Source organism: Rattus norvegicus, chromosome 17 (assembly GCF_021556685.1).
Source record: "Rattus norvegicus strain SHRSP/BbbUtx chromosome 17, alternate assembly SHRSP_T2T, whole genome shotgun sequence".
Taxonomy (NCBI): Eukaryota; Metazoa; Chordata; class Mammalia; order Rodentia; family Muridae; genus Rattus; species Rattus norvegicus.
The window spans coordinates 4,863,272-4,877,153 of record NC_141550.1 but is presented as its reverse complement, the minus strand read 5'-3'; the positions used below and the strand labels follow the sequence as shown (position 1 = coordinate 4,877,153).

At 44.4% G+C, this 13,882-nt stretch overlaps 1 protein-coding gene across 31 annotated transcripts in view; it reads right to left on the bottom strand.

Moving 5' to 3' along the window:
* Positions 1-13,217, bottom strand: part of Tut7 (terminal uridylyl transferase 7) — a 53,881-nt gene extending 40,664 nt beyond the window's left edge. For 12 of the 31 annotated variants that reach the window (XR_015640949.1, XR_015640942.1, XR_015640944.1 and 9 more), the window contains 8 exon segments: positions 12,737-13,217; positions 11,650-12,200; positions 6,424-6,605; positions 6,015-6,131; positions 5,270-5,447; positions 4,617-4,705; positions 1,019-1,070; positions 97-166 (listed from right to left, as the gene is read on the bottom strand). Coding sequence is in view for 18 of the 31 variants with exons in the window: in XM_087591383.1 (XP_087447509.1) it covers positions 97-166; positions 1,019-1,070; positions 4,617-4,705; positions 5,270-5,447; positions 6,015-6,131; positions 6,424-6,605; positions 11,650-12,169 (1,208 nt within the window). In the remaining 13 variants the exon portion in view is untranslated. 31 annotated transcript variants of the gene reach the window in all.
* Between the last annotated feature and the right edge of the window lie 665 nt (positions 13,218-13,882).

Below are 13,882 nucleotides of genomic sequence, written 5' to 3'. Positions count from 1 at the left end.
ATGCAAGGCCATTCTGGGTTATACATGCTTAGACCTTATCTCAAAAACCCAAAATAAAATAAATCCCATAATATAGTAGCTTAAAGACACAGAAACCTTTGCTTATGTCTGCATACCACCACAGGAACCCGGGCATGGAAATCAGCATCAACATCAATGAAGCAGTCTGAGGAAAGAGGAAAAACAGTCAGACAAGTGAATTAAAAGCTCTCCGTAGAGCAGACCCAGGAGAGCCTAAGCAAGCTGTGGTCTGAGATGCCGCTAACACACAGCCCTCAGGTGACTTAGAGGAGAGAACACTGGGTCCAAGACCTAAATCATCACAGACAACGTCCTAATCTTTCAAAGCTAGTTAGTGTCTGATCAGAACTGACTGCAGTGCATTTATGTGGACAAGCTAATTAGAAATGCGCACCGGAGACTAAAGCTAGATCGATGTGAAAGCAACTGACTCATGGTGTCAAACTATGTATCTATTGAAACAAGACGAATGGTTAAGTGCTTCTCATACCAAAAGAGAAGATAAGAATGCCTAACCCAAGGAAAAGAGCAGTTTGATGAGGCCTAGCTACTGAGGAAAAGCAATAAGCCCCAAGAGGAATTCTGTATTGGAGAAGACAACCGATGAGCCCACTTGGGAGCAACTGTCTTTGAGTTCATTAGTCAGGGCAGGCCCCTCCTATTTACCACTTGTAACATTGATCTAAACCATCAATAAAGCAGATTACTATGAATTTATTCCTAAGAGTAAATATCACATATTTTGCATTTTTTGCTCATAATCCAGGGCTCATTAATCCTGATTATTGTCAAACAGCTGTCCGACTGGTGGTCCTGGGAGAGTTAGCTGGACTATAGTTAATAATTCAAGGACATTTACTTTTATTTTTGCTTTGGATTTTACCCGTAAGTAATTTTTAGGAGTGAATTTTCTACTTTCAGTTTGGTAGTAAGATATATTAAAATTTATAGACAGAAGACAAAATCAGAAGCAAAATGTGGAAGAATTTGGCCTTACCACTGTTCTTTAAACATTCTTGAACAAGTAAGAGGACATCTGGCTGAGACATCTAGGAAATAAATGAATGAATACATGAGATAATCCCTAAGCACTTTTGTCTCTCTGGTGTAATACAGTCTGAAGTTCCCCAAATTTGCTTTCCAAATAAGAAATGACCATCGCTACAGGTGAAGAGAATAGCCAAGGCTGTATAAGGCCAACAAGGAACACATGAGGACGCATGCCTGGGCAAATGACTCACTACAAAGTAACCCTGTACAAACTCAGTCTTTCTATTGCAACAAAGTTCCCCTAACTCTGAGCAGCTGTAGTAATTCTAAAATCAGTATCTCCCTTCTCAAAACTTTGTTCTACATTGGACCAAAACCCTTTAAAATTCTATAATGAATCCTTAAATATGTTTCTTTTGTTGTTGGTTTGAGGTGTTTTGTTTACAGATTTATTTTTATTTGTGTGTGTCTGTATGTCCTGAAAAGATCAGAAGAGGTGTCAGAACCTCAGAACAGGAGTCATAGAAGGTTGTAAGCCTTCTGATCAAAGGGCTGGGAGCCAAACTTGTCCTCTGGAAAAGGAACAAGCACAGGTACTGCTGAGCCATCACTCTAGCCTTTGCGGTTTTTTGACCCTATGTCAGCTGAGGCTGGCCTCAAACTCACAGCAATCCTCCTACGTTGCCTCCTCATTACTTTGACTGCAGGTAAAAGCCACCCTCCCAATTCAAGGGTCCTGAAAAGTCCTATTGATAGCATACTGTTGTTAGGTCAAAGTCCAGTTCTTACTACACAGCCTTCAAGAATCTGTACAACTAACTGACCCAGGTCTCTACATCCTAAGCAGAGTTCTATGGAAATGTGCGCCCTTTGAGGATGCTAAGTCCATGCTCAGAACTTGTCTGTCACCCAGCCCTGTTTCTCTGTGAAGCTCACTATAGTTAACAGCTTACAATATAATTAATAGCTTACAAGTGCCACCAGAAAGCCAGGCCTATCTTGTCCTTTAAAACCTAGCATAGAGCCTATATACAGCATGGGCTTAGTGAAAAATTGCAACATGAATGACACCAAATCAAAATAACTGCTGGGTTGGGGATTTAGCTCAGTGGTAGAGAGCTTGCCTAGGAAGTGCAAGGCCCTGGGTTCGGTCCCCAGCTCCAGAAAAAACAAACAAACAAACAAAATAACTGCTAAGGTTTACTCTGATAAATCACTTATCAAAATTTGGATCTTAAAATACTATTAAGATTGGGGCTGGAAATGTGAAGAACACATACTGTTCCCCAGAGGACCCGAGTTTAGTCCCCAGAGACCACAGAGCACATTTAACCATCACTTGTAATACCAGCTTCTGGGAGACTCTAATGCTTCTGGCGTTTGAAGGCACAACTACGCCCGTGTGCAGATACCCACATGAACACATACACACACATGCACACAAAATTCTTTAAGAAACAGTAAAGTCTGTGGGTAACCTAACCAGGGAACTATAGAATTAAACACAGGAAGGAAGGTGAGGCTATGAACAAGAATATCAAGGAGTCTAACTCAGAATCTGTTTGTTGCTGTTTCAAAGACAGGATCTCACTATGTAACCCTGGCTGACCTAGTCCTTCACGTGTAGACCAGGCTGGCCTCAAACTCAGAGACCCACCTGCCTCTAGGATTAAAGACATGTGCTACCATGCCTGGCCTCAGAATCTATATTCATAACAAACAATTAAACTGAGCATAGACCAACTCTAAACAAAACAGTTGGAAGCAGAGTAGGTCAATCAATTGATAATCTAAGTTCCTTCTGGCTTTGAAGTTCTGACTTACCTATGTCTTTGGGAATCATATTTCACCAAAATGTAGGCTTATACACCTGGTGTGTGTGTGTGTGTGTGTGTGTGTGTGTGTGTGTGTGTGTGTGTGTGTGTGTGTGTGTGTGTTGAGGGCATCCTTACTTTATGCTTCGCTCCTTTGCTTTGTCTGATGAGAGCCTTGAAATCCTGCTAGTCCTGCCTCCAGCTCTCTAGTACTGGGATTACGGATGTGTTCCACCATTTGAGATTAGGTGTGGCTGTTTTTTTTTTTTTTTTGAAAAGTATAATTACTTTAATTACATTTATTCATTGTGTGTATATGGGGAGACATACATATGGCTAGAGGACAGTTTGTGACACTCAGGGATTGAACTCAAGTCATCAGATTTGGGGACAAGCACCTTTACCCACTGAGCCATCTCTCTGGCCCATCACTATTACTATTATTATTATTATTGCTATATAAAAGGGGAACTTGGGGGGCTGGGGATTTAGCTCAGTGGTAGAGCGCTTACCTAGGAAGCGCAAGGCCCTGGGTTCAGTCCCCAGCTCCGGAAAAAAAGAACCCCAAAAAAAAAAGGGGGGGGGGGGAACTTGGGAGTTATTTAGGTTTCCAGATCATGAATATTTGTAAATATTATTTCTAATATTATAAATGTAATATTTATATGTAATACTATATCATATATAGTATAATACATATGTATAATATATAATATATAAAGCATAAATATATTATATTGTAATATTATAAATATTACAAATATACTATTTAAACATTTGCCTTCCTTTCCTGTCATAGGAAGGTTGATTTTATGGAAAGAATTTAAACTTTCTGAATTCAAAGACACATAGAATCCTCCCAGGACTCATATGCTTAGAAAACCAACATTACAAGTAAGTAGGGAGGATCTGTAGCAAAATAAGCATGAAAATTTGTAAAGTAAAAATTAAAATTCTGAAGCTAAAGTCATAAAATAAAAATTCTCAGGGAGCGCTGTCACAGTCATACTCTTAACTATCAAAATATATTCACATCCAAGTCACACTCAAAAGATTCTGCTTTTTACCACCAGACAGCCACCACAAGCCTCAAGCGTGCTGCCTGGAAAAGCCTGTGCCCATGGGCACCACAGCAAGCTTATCTCTGAGCATCCCCACTGGGCAGAGCTCAGAGAAGGGCACAGCCTCAGCCTGGCAGTGAAGGGCCAGGCTTCCTCACAGTCTATGTGATCCTGAGGGCTCCCACGGTGAAGTATGTTTGCTGATCAGCCATTAAATTCTGAGCATTCCCCAATCTAGAAGCCTTGCCCTGACCTCGCTGAGAGCCTCTGCCACTCTGTTAAGAAGGTAGCTGTCATGTCCATTTTCAGAGGGACAGAAGCGATAAGGACACTAAGATCTGTGTGCTTCTGATAAAGAGCCAAATCACCAACTGGCTGGATAGTCTATGACCAAGCAGGTCTGCCAGGCGGCTGAAACTGTACAAATGTGCCCATGTACCGAAGCAATACAAACAACTTAAGGAAAGACAGGGGCGAAGGAGCCAAGAGCACTCAGTCTTCCAGAGTTCAGATCCCAGCACCCACATAGATGGCTCACAAGCTCCAGGGGATCTGATGGCCTTTCTGGCCCTCATGGGCACCTACACACATCTGGTGTGTGCTCGAGCGTGCATGTGCATGCACGCACACGCAATATAAAGCACACAAATATAAAACTTCTTAAATGCTAAACAAATGAGAATTCTACGTGAGTGTGAGTGTGAAGTCCAGCAGATCATTTTGTACTTACGACAGCTGGAAACTGAACATCAATGTTCACATCAGAGTCTCTGAAGCCCAGCCTGCTACAGGACGATCCATAAAGCCTAAGAGAACAGTCTGAAAAGAAGCAAGCACATGGGAGTCTCAGGAGTGAAGTCTTTCTAGAGCGTCAAGAAACACTGCTACTTAAAACACAATCACGGGTCAAAGCTGTTGCCCAGAAGCAGGATATGTATGCTGAGAACAGACACTTACAAAGGACTGCAAGCCATTTGCTCAGCGTTTCTGACTTCAGCCACTCCTGCCATGAGCTGTGAAGCATGCTAAAGACTCCTACATGATCATGCTCATATTTTGTGTAGAAAACTGTCATAATTTTATGTAGTTGAAAAGGACACATTGTTTTAAAACCTACAGTATCACCATAAGCTAATGCAAGCATTTCTTTCTAATGTCAGCATGCACACATAGCTCTACCTTACTATAAGCAGTAGGCTTCACTAACTGGGACCCCAACAGCAGTCCCAGTCTTGGGGTCCCCAACAGCAATCCTGGTCTTGGGACCCCCTGCCTCAGCCTCCATAAGCCTTATGGGCAGCATCCCGTGGCCAGGCCATAAGTTAATGCTTCTTAGGGAAAAGCAACCTGAACTATGAGGCACTTTTACAAGCTAGAACATACCTGGTAGTTTGTGCTGGAACACGTTTTCCATGGCACACTTAATTTCTAGCCTCTGATCCAAGTTTTCATTGTGTAAACCAAACTCCTGCACCACTCTGTCAATGGCGCTGCCGACTGCATGTATCTGGGAGGGTGCTGGTGGGGGCAGTGTGGTAAGCAATTCTTCTTCCTGCTTTTCCTTGTAAGATCAACAGTAAGATTAAAGTGACTCGTGTGCAGCTGTTTCTTTTGCTACGACAGGACCTATAGGATTTCCTGGGATCTTTGTAGCCTTCCTTATCTTGGACATGGTGGTCTTTATCCTATCAAACATACACACGCTCTATGTACTTAATATGGGTGATAAGGAGTAGGCAGGAATACAGAGAAAGCATGGATAGCAACCACAAAATTAGGATCCTTATTATCTGCATAAGAACACCAAGATCCCACCAACGGCTTCTTACATACTAACTCTGGACTTGGGGAAATTCACAGGGCTACCCAGCAAACACATCTGACTAGTGGAGAAGTATTCTGGCTAGAATACATTCAGTAGTTTGTTTGTTTTTTTTAAATACACCTGTAGTGGGTTTAAAGAGTGCACTACTGAGCGCTCATGCATCTCCCAGGGAAGGCAAGGGAACGACAATCCTAGCACACGTGATGTATAAGGTAGGTGTGTCATATTTTCAACCAAACCAGAAATACGCCTGCGTTTTAATGAAGAGTATTCGTCTGTTTCAATCACCAGAGACCCACTCACCTTAAGGTTCTTCTTGTGCCTCTTCTCCTTGATGTGCTTATGTGCGAACGGGATGGAGTCAATCAAGGCATCGCACAGTTTACAGGTGTACTTTGCTGTTGGGCAATTTCGTGATCGCTACAGTTTGAAAAGATGGACAGAAAGTTGTATCTCCAAACACAGAGAAAATTAGCCAGCCAGAACAATGGTTTCCCCATTGCTTCCAAACTTGACAGTCATTCTTATTTAAATACAAGGCCTTAACTCTTCATTTTCCTAACCCTCGATGATTATCCCTTAGCATACAGACTTACACACTGATGAAGAAGGGAAAGCCTAATTCTTTGAGGCAAATACTGCAATTGTTAACACAGTGTAGAGTGAGATTTAGAGGTGATCTAGCAAATGCATCCATAAAGACTTTAGTTACCCTTTTCAGTCTCTCAATGCAGTCTCTCTTGAGCCGCTCCTCAGCCTGCTGTAGGCCCAGCAACTCCTTGGTTGAAAGGACGGACTCGTCGATCACAGGACCTTCTAACTCTCCGTCCTGCTCAATGTCCTCCGTTCTAGTCCTCCGTGGCTTACGAGGTCTGGACCGCTGTTTCTTGTTTTCTTAAGTTAGGGGACAATATGGGTGGTGATGAAAACTATCAGTAAGGCGTAGAAGTTTCTTCCTATAAATGCATTTATTTACACATAGTACTAGGTATTGAACCCAGGTCCTCCCTCATCCATGCTGGCAAGTGTTAGGCCCTGCCTGAGCTCTACCCACAAGCCCATGTGAACTTATTTCAATGACAGAAGAAGCCTGAACACTGAACAAAGGCGAGGGCACCTCTCCATGAACACCAATCCACAGAAACAACTGAGATTTAAAAGGATCATATTTTCCATAGGATTTGATTTTATCTCCTCCCACATTACACTGCTGCGTACTCATGCAACAGCAGAAATCTCCCACTCAAGGCAGATATGACGGCACTTCTAATCCACTTGATGCTGTAAGGGACACACATGACACTCCCAGCCAAACTGTAAACGCACCTATGCTTTGATAGAGAATATTCCTATCTACTTGATTTCCTTTTAAAGTGAAGAACCCAGGTAGGGGAAAATGGACAATATTGTATATACCCGGAGAACTTGGAAACTGTGATCCTTTTCTTACATGGTTCATAAAAATTCATTTAGCTACAAATTCAGCCTTCAGTCCTAATTGGATTCCTCCATTAAGAGGAAAATCTCCAAGCCAAAGTTGTATTCACTGAGCACACAGTTCCCACTCAGGTTTGCCACACACCAGTGACAGGCCAAGCACATGACACAGCTGGCAGTTAAAAGCCGGAGTTTTTCCTAAATACATGTACTAGGGACTCTGTTAGGCCTACAATCTGCAGAATAACTAAGTAAACCAAGCTAACAACTTCTCAACCTGGGAAGAATATAACAATTTTGAGACTGAACTTTAAAAACTGTGGAGAGGGTTGAGGATTTAGCTCAGTGGTAGAACGCTTGCCTAGAAAGCACAAGGCCCTGGGTTCGGTCCCCAGCTCCGGGGGAAAAAAAAAAACAAAACTGTGGAGAGCAGCCTTGATACTCCAATCAGGTTCTAAAGACAATGGAAGTGAATCGTAACACGGGGCTTAACTATTTCCAAGCTAAAATTCTGATTAGGGAATAGAGAGATGGCTCAGTGGAAGGAGCTCCTGCAGAGGACCTGAGTTCTGTTCACGGCATCCATGTAGCCTCTGCAGGCACCTGCACATGCACAAACCCATGAAAATCAAACGGTAAAACGTTTTAACAAGTCTGATTAAACACATGGGATTGTCTTCATTGGCTTTCCACAGATTAGTGCTTGGAAGAAGTTTGCATAAGGCGATCTCTCTCCAGCTTTCAGAGGGACTCATGACTTAGCAACGGCACTGCCTTGGCTAACTGCAGGAAGGAACTCTGGGTGGAAAAGAAAGTATAGAGCTACCAGTTTTAAAGAATACTACTGCTGGGGCTAGAGGGATGGCTCAGCAGCTAAGAAGGCTTCCAACCATCTGTGGATTTGAGTTGCAGGGGATCTGACGTCCCAGGGGAATCCTCTGGCCACCATAGGCTTCTATACACAGATGGTGCACAGGTACATCCATGCAGGCACGCATGCACATACACATAAGACGATAATAAACAGGTAGGTATTAAATAATAAATCAGTACATTCTTATGAAAATAAAGGATGCCACTGCCATGCTGGGAACTTAGCTAAATGACACTGCTCCCATCACACACACTGGCACTAAGACTGAAAACCCCCCATCAAACAATAGCAGTCAACTGCGGCTGGGGCACTGAGGCAAGAGGACGGAGGCCATCCATGACTTCTGGGGAGGGAGAGCTGAACAAAGTACTGAGTGATGCTGACAGCAAGCATCACTACCCTGTTCCATGGCAGAAGGCAGTGCTTTTATGTGCCCAACTCCTCCGACCCCTGTGGTACTTCCCACATCCATGCCGAGGTAAGCCCCACTCTGCAGATGGGGACCCCCACTCTGCAGATGGGGACCCCCACTCTGCAGATGGGGACCCCCACTCTGCAGACGGTAACATTGGTAGTCTTGGAGAATGAAGTGACATGTCTAAGGGCACAGGGCCAAGGCAAAATAAAGATCTGAAATGCAGTTTAAAATACGGGAGAAGTCAGCCTTGTACTGCCCAGTAAGCAAAGTGAGGGGAAATCCCTACATAGCCCCACATTAGGAACAGACGGAACAGGGCTGTCAAGGCCTGCAGGGACAAACTGTGAAACAAGTTCACTGGAGCAGCTCTGGAAGAGCAAAGAGCCCCAAGAAGGTCACCCTAACTACTGACGGGAAGATGTCGGGTTCCTGGGGCTGTCATAACTCCAGTCACAGCAGACATTTGATGGATGTTTCCTGCCAGCCTATTAATGACATTGCCCCAAAGACTTTACATCACCAACCTAGGACAATGAGGGTTGAGGGAGGGACAATAATGTCAAAATGAAAAAAACAAAACAAAACTGTGCTTTAAGAGCTTTAAAAATCAACTTTAATATAATTTATCACATCTCAGTTTGAGTGATCCTTATTATTGAAGGCCAGGGGATTGCACCTGTTACTCCCAGAACAAGGGAGGGAGAACCAGAGGAAGCTGAGTGTGAGGTGACCTCATCAACGTGCAGAGTTCGAGGCCCACCAAAGCTACACAGAGACCCTGCCTCAAAAAGAAAAATTAAGATATTCCCTTCAATGATCTTAGGGTCATTTCCATGCACTGCAAATTTACACATCAAATTAAACTCCTCTCCATTGTATGTGATCTTATACAAAAACCTTAATGTTTCCTTTATAAAGATTTTCAAGGGAAACTATCAATTTCTTCCTTTGGCAACCTGAAACTCCATGCTTTCTACACAAACATTTAAGTGAGCTTCTGTAGACACAGAGACAGTGCACTCCCTGTGCACACCGCTGAGAAGACACCTTTCCAGTCATTCTAAAGCTGAATGAGAACATGTATAAGCGGTTCTTGGTCTGCATTTGGTTCTTTTAATATTTCTAGCTGCCAAGCGCAAGGCCCTGGGTTCGGTCCCCAGCTCCGAAAAAAAGAAAAAAGAAAAAAGAAAAAAAAATATTTCTAGTAGAGCGCTTGCCTAGCAGGCGCAAGGCCCTGGGTTCGATCCCCAGCTCCGGAAAAAACTAAAAAAAAAAAAAAAAAAAAAAATTTCTAGCTGCAAAACACTGATCTATAATTCATTATTGTTACTAGTAGCAGTAATTTTAGACAGGGTCTCATTAAATAGCCCTGGTTAGCCTGGAAATCTCTATGTAGACCAGGTTGGTCACAAGTTCACAAGTCTGTCAGCTCTGCTCTTGCACTCTGGGACTAACGGATGTACCTCTTGGCCTGGCTTAAACCATACCTTAAACGTGCCAGTTAATGTGGCCTGGCCAGCTAGTTAGGCCAGTGCTGCACAGGGTTCTTAAAAGCCTCCCTTTCCCCCTTTCTTAATCTTTATCTTGTTTTATTCACAAACCCAGACTGACTGGGAGCTCACCAGGGAGCTGAGGTTGGTCTTCAAGCCCTGATCCTCCTGCTCCACCTCTCAAATGTCTGTCCAGGGAGTTCAGGTTGCCCTCGAATTTTCCATCCTTCCACCTTAGTGTCCGTCCCTACTTCTGGGTTGTAGGCATGTAACATAGACATATCTTAATTTTTTATTTCCATAAGACAAATATAGGTAACAACGTCCACACCTACATGAATGCCTTAATAGAAACACTTAAGGTCTGCACAAAACGTTAAAAAGTAACAGAGAAATCCAAAGCCCAGAAACCACCAGTAAACACTGTTCCCTTGTCAGGACTCCAGGTCCTGCAGCCTGAGGTAATGGCCAGGGTGACAGGAAGCATCCCCAATCTCAGTTTCGATTTCCATCCCTTTTCCATCCAGCACTGCATAAATAAGTCTGGACGATTTTAACATCTCCCATCTGCAGCTGCCCAATTCACAGAAATGTGGCTCCATATCACCTCAGAATCGCACACAACAGCCTTTCTAGCTCAAAGACTTGTTAGGATATGGTTCACTTTACTTTATTTATTTTCTTTTGAGACCGGGTCCTTTTAAACCTTAATTCAGGAAGCAAATACATGAGCATCACTGTGAGGCCAGTCTGGTCTACAGAGCAAATTCCACACCAGGCAGTACCACACAGTGAAACACTGTCTCCAAACAGGCGGCAATTTTTCTAAGTCTAATTTCATACTATAAACAGTTTTCACAACTCACGACTTTATTTCACTTCAGAAAATACATTGACTAGATAGAAATAACTTCCCTGTTTTTAGAAATAATTGCTATACAACATCTCCTTGCACATTTTGGAAAAATGCAATCACCTTGTATCATTATTAAAAAATGTGAAGTTACTTAGAATTGAAGTTTAGCATTGGGAGGTGTAAGCAAGAGAATCTAGTTAAGGCTAGCCTTGGCTACATGAGAAAGAAGCAGATTTTGATTCTTCTGAAAGGGAGCAGCACTGCTTTTATCAACGTTCTGAGTCTCTTTAAATTTCTATTTCCCAAATTCTGTTGTCAAGCTTGTACTCCATCCGCCCCTCCCTGTGTGCATGAGTTTTGGTAAACAGAAACTTGGTTTCTCCCCCGCAGCTTCCTCTTTCCCTGACACCATCTCTCTCCCTTCCTCCTAGCCTTCCTCCCTCTCTTTGTAATATACGCAGCCTATACTGTCTTAACAGTAGACATTTTCAGTTTTATACTGTCGTGTACATCGTGAACATATTTTAAAATTAAAATCATGCACACATAAACAATACGGATTATGGCAATTAGAGGGTGATCTCCCAGGTTAAATGACCACCCTCCTCCACTCCCGTTCCCATGTGGTGTTTACTTTTATAAAATGAGCCTCGCTTTTTTACTTAGTACTGGGACAGTACTGCACTGTGATGCCCAGCCTGCCTTGGAGCTTGTGGTGGTCCAATGCATGAAATATGGTGACGCTGTCCAACTGTACTATAAACACTAACACAGTCACATCGAACAGCTCATTACTGAAGAGAACAACACTCATCTGGATGAAAATATAACACAGACATATAACCTAGAGACTCGAGGCATACCAGGGCTTCCTGCTTCCACTTCTGTCATGGCTTCTAGGCTGGCGAGGTCTTTCTGAAACAGCCTTCTCACTGCTCTGCAGCCTCTCCCCTCTGGCCACCTGTAGGTGTCTTCACTTTCTTGAAAGGATTCTTTCCTTGACCGGCTTAGGACGGGAATCCTAGGTCCAGGCTTGAACTCTCTCCAGCTATCTGCATTTCCAGCCAGTTCATCAGACAGCCATTTCTTATTCTGATCTTTGTGGTTATCGTTCATCCAAGCAGGCTGACTGTACATCGGGTTTTTAAATGCATATGGGTTGCTGGAGACCGCATACAGTCCTTTCCTGGGGGTGTTCCCATAGTTCCCAGGGGACATCTTTTTTTTTGGAAGGCCCTTTTCCATTTTACTGCTATGGCCTTTAGCATAATCATCCATCATTAAATAATCTTGTTGGGGGTGACCCCTTCTGAAATCATCATCATCAATAATTCCACGGTCTTTAGTGCGCTTCACAAAATAAGGCTTTGCTGTATCTCCCATGGTCTATGACTTCAACTTTCTTACTTCGTACCTGAGAGAAGGCATTTGGGGGAAAACAAAACAAAACAACAAAACTGTAAATAATATCATACCAAAAACTCAAAGTAACACACTGACGCCCTGGCGCATTTTTCCCCCATGTAAAAATTAAATTGTCATCACGTTCATAATAATTACTGCGTTCCAGAAGTTAGGGGGGCTTAGCCTTACCGTGTTCATAAAACTGGTCCTTGTTTAGTACAAACACTTAAATCTGCAGACTCTCCTATATCCTCAAAAAACTAAAGTAATAACTTCTATGAAACGACAGCACCTCTCTTCAAAGTAAACATCCTAAGTCAACACTGTTACAAAACTCCCAAAGCTATTTAAAAAAAAGTTGGCAATTACTTTTAAGTATCAAAGTAGCCAAAACTATGCGAACAGACTTCAGTTTCGATCAACCCCAACTCCATGCTTTACTTTTCAACCCGGCGCGAGCGCTGGGCGAAGGGGCAAGCACTTCCCACCAAGGTACCACTGTAAGGGTCCGAGCTTCCGACCAAGGGACAACGCCAGCTGACTTACCGGGTTTCTTAGTCCCCAGCCCCTGCCAAGTCCAGTTTCGTCACCAACCACAATCCTCCGCAGAATGACACTCCTTTTCCTTCCCCATTCGGCTGCCCCACCCCTGTGTGCCTCAGTTTCCACAAGCGGAGTCCCCAGGCGGAGGAGGAGGAGGCGGTCCCGCGCTACTGGCCACGAAGCCGCCGTGGGGAATAGGAAGCAGGAAGCGCCCGGCCATTGACAGGGTTCCGGGGTCCCCCGGACCAGGGCCGGAGCCCCGACACAAAGTGAAGACACGGACTCGAACCCGAGAGCTCCGGGCGCGCAGCCCAGCCGAGGCGGCCGGAGAAGGACGGCGCCAACGTACCTCGGGGCCGGGCAGATACGCTCCTCGGGGCGGGGGGAACCCACGGGCCCAGCCCGGAGGCGAGTCCCGGAGGGACGCGACGAGACGGCGCCCGGGAGCACTCACCAGCGCCGCTGCGGTCCCCCGCCGCTTCCTGTCCGGGCCCGGCTCCTCTCCGTGTTTTCCTTCGGCCCCACTTCCGGCGCTCAGCGCCGTCTCATTGTGCGCGATTGGAAGACGACGATGCCCCCGCCCCGCGCTCCACGGCTGGCCGGAAGCGCGCACCGGAAGTGCGCACCGCCCAGGTTCCGCCCAGCGCCGGGTGCGCGCGGCGAGTGCGGGTGTAGAGGTCCGAGTTGCTAGCTGCCTGCGCCTTCTAGCACCAAGTGCTTTCAGATTTTCCCGACGCCTCTCTGTGGCTTCTGGGGGAAACTGAGCCAGGCTGCCGGGTCTTTTTGTAATTACAAGTGACTGCAAGTTTCAATGAGGGCTTCATTAACGACCTTGAAAGACCAGCGGCCTAAGCCTCTGGATTACCCAGCTTTCATCCTCAAGGAGAACGCTTCTCCCTCCTTTCTCCCTCCCTTCCTCCCTCCCTCGAAGAATGCCTCTCTCGAAGAATGCCCAGGGGTAGAAGGAAATTCAGCTTTAATTTTTTAAACCAAAACAAAGAACTAGCAACCAATAGGGAGTTGGGTTTTCTTTTTTTTCTGATTGAACATTCATTGTTTTCTAAAGTGTTCTAAATGTTCTGAAAGCCTCAAGCGACTAATAAAAAGAAGTGTTGGAAAAAATAAGACAGTTTTTATTTCTACCTCTAC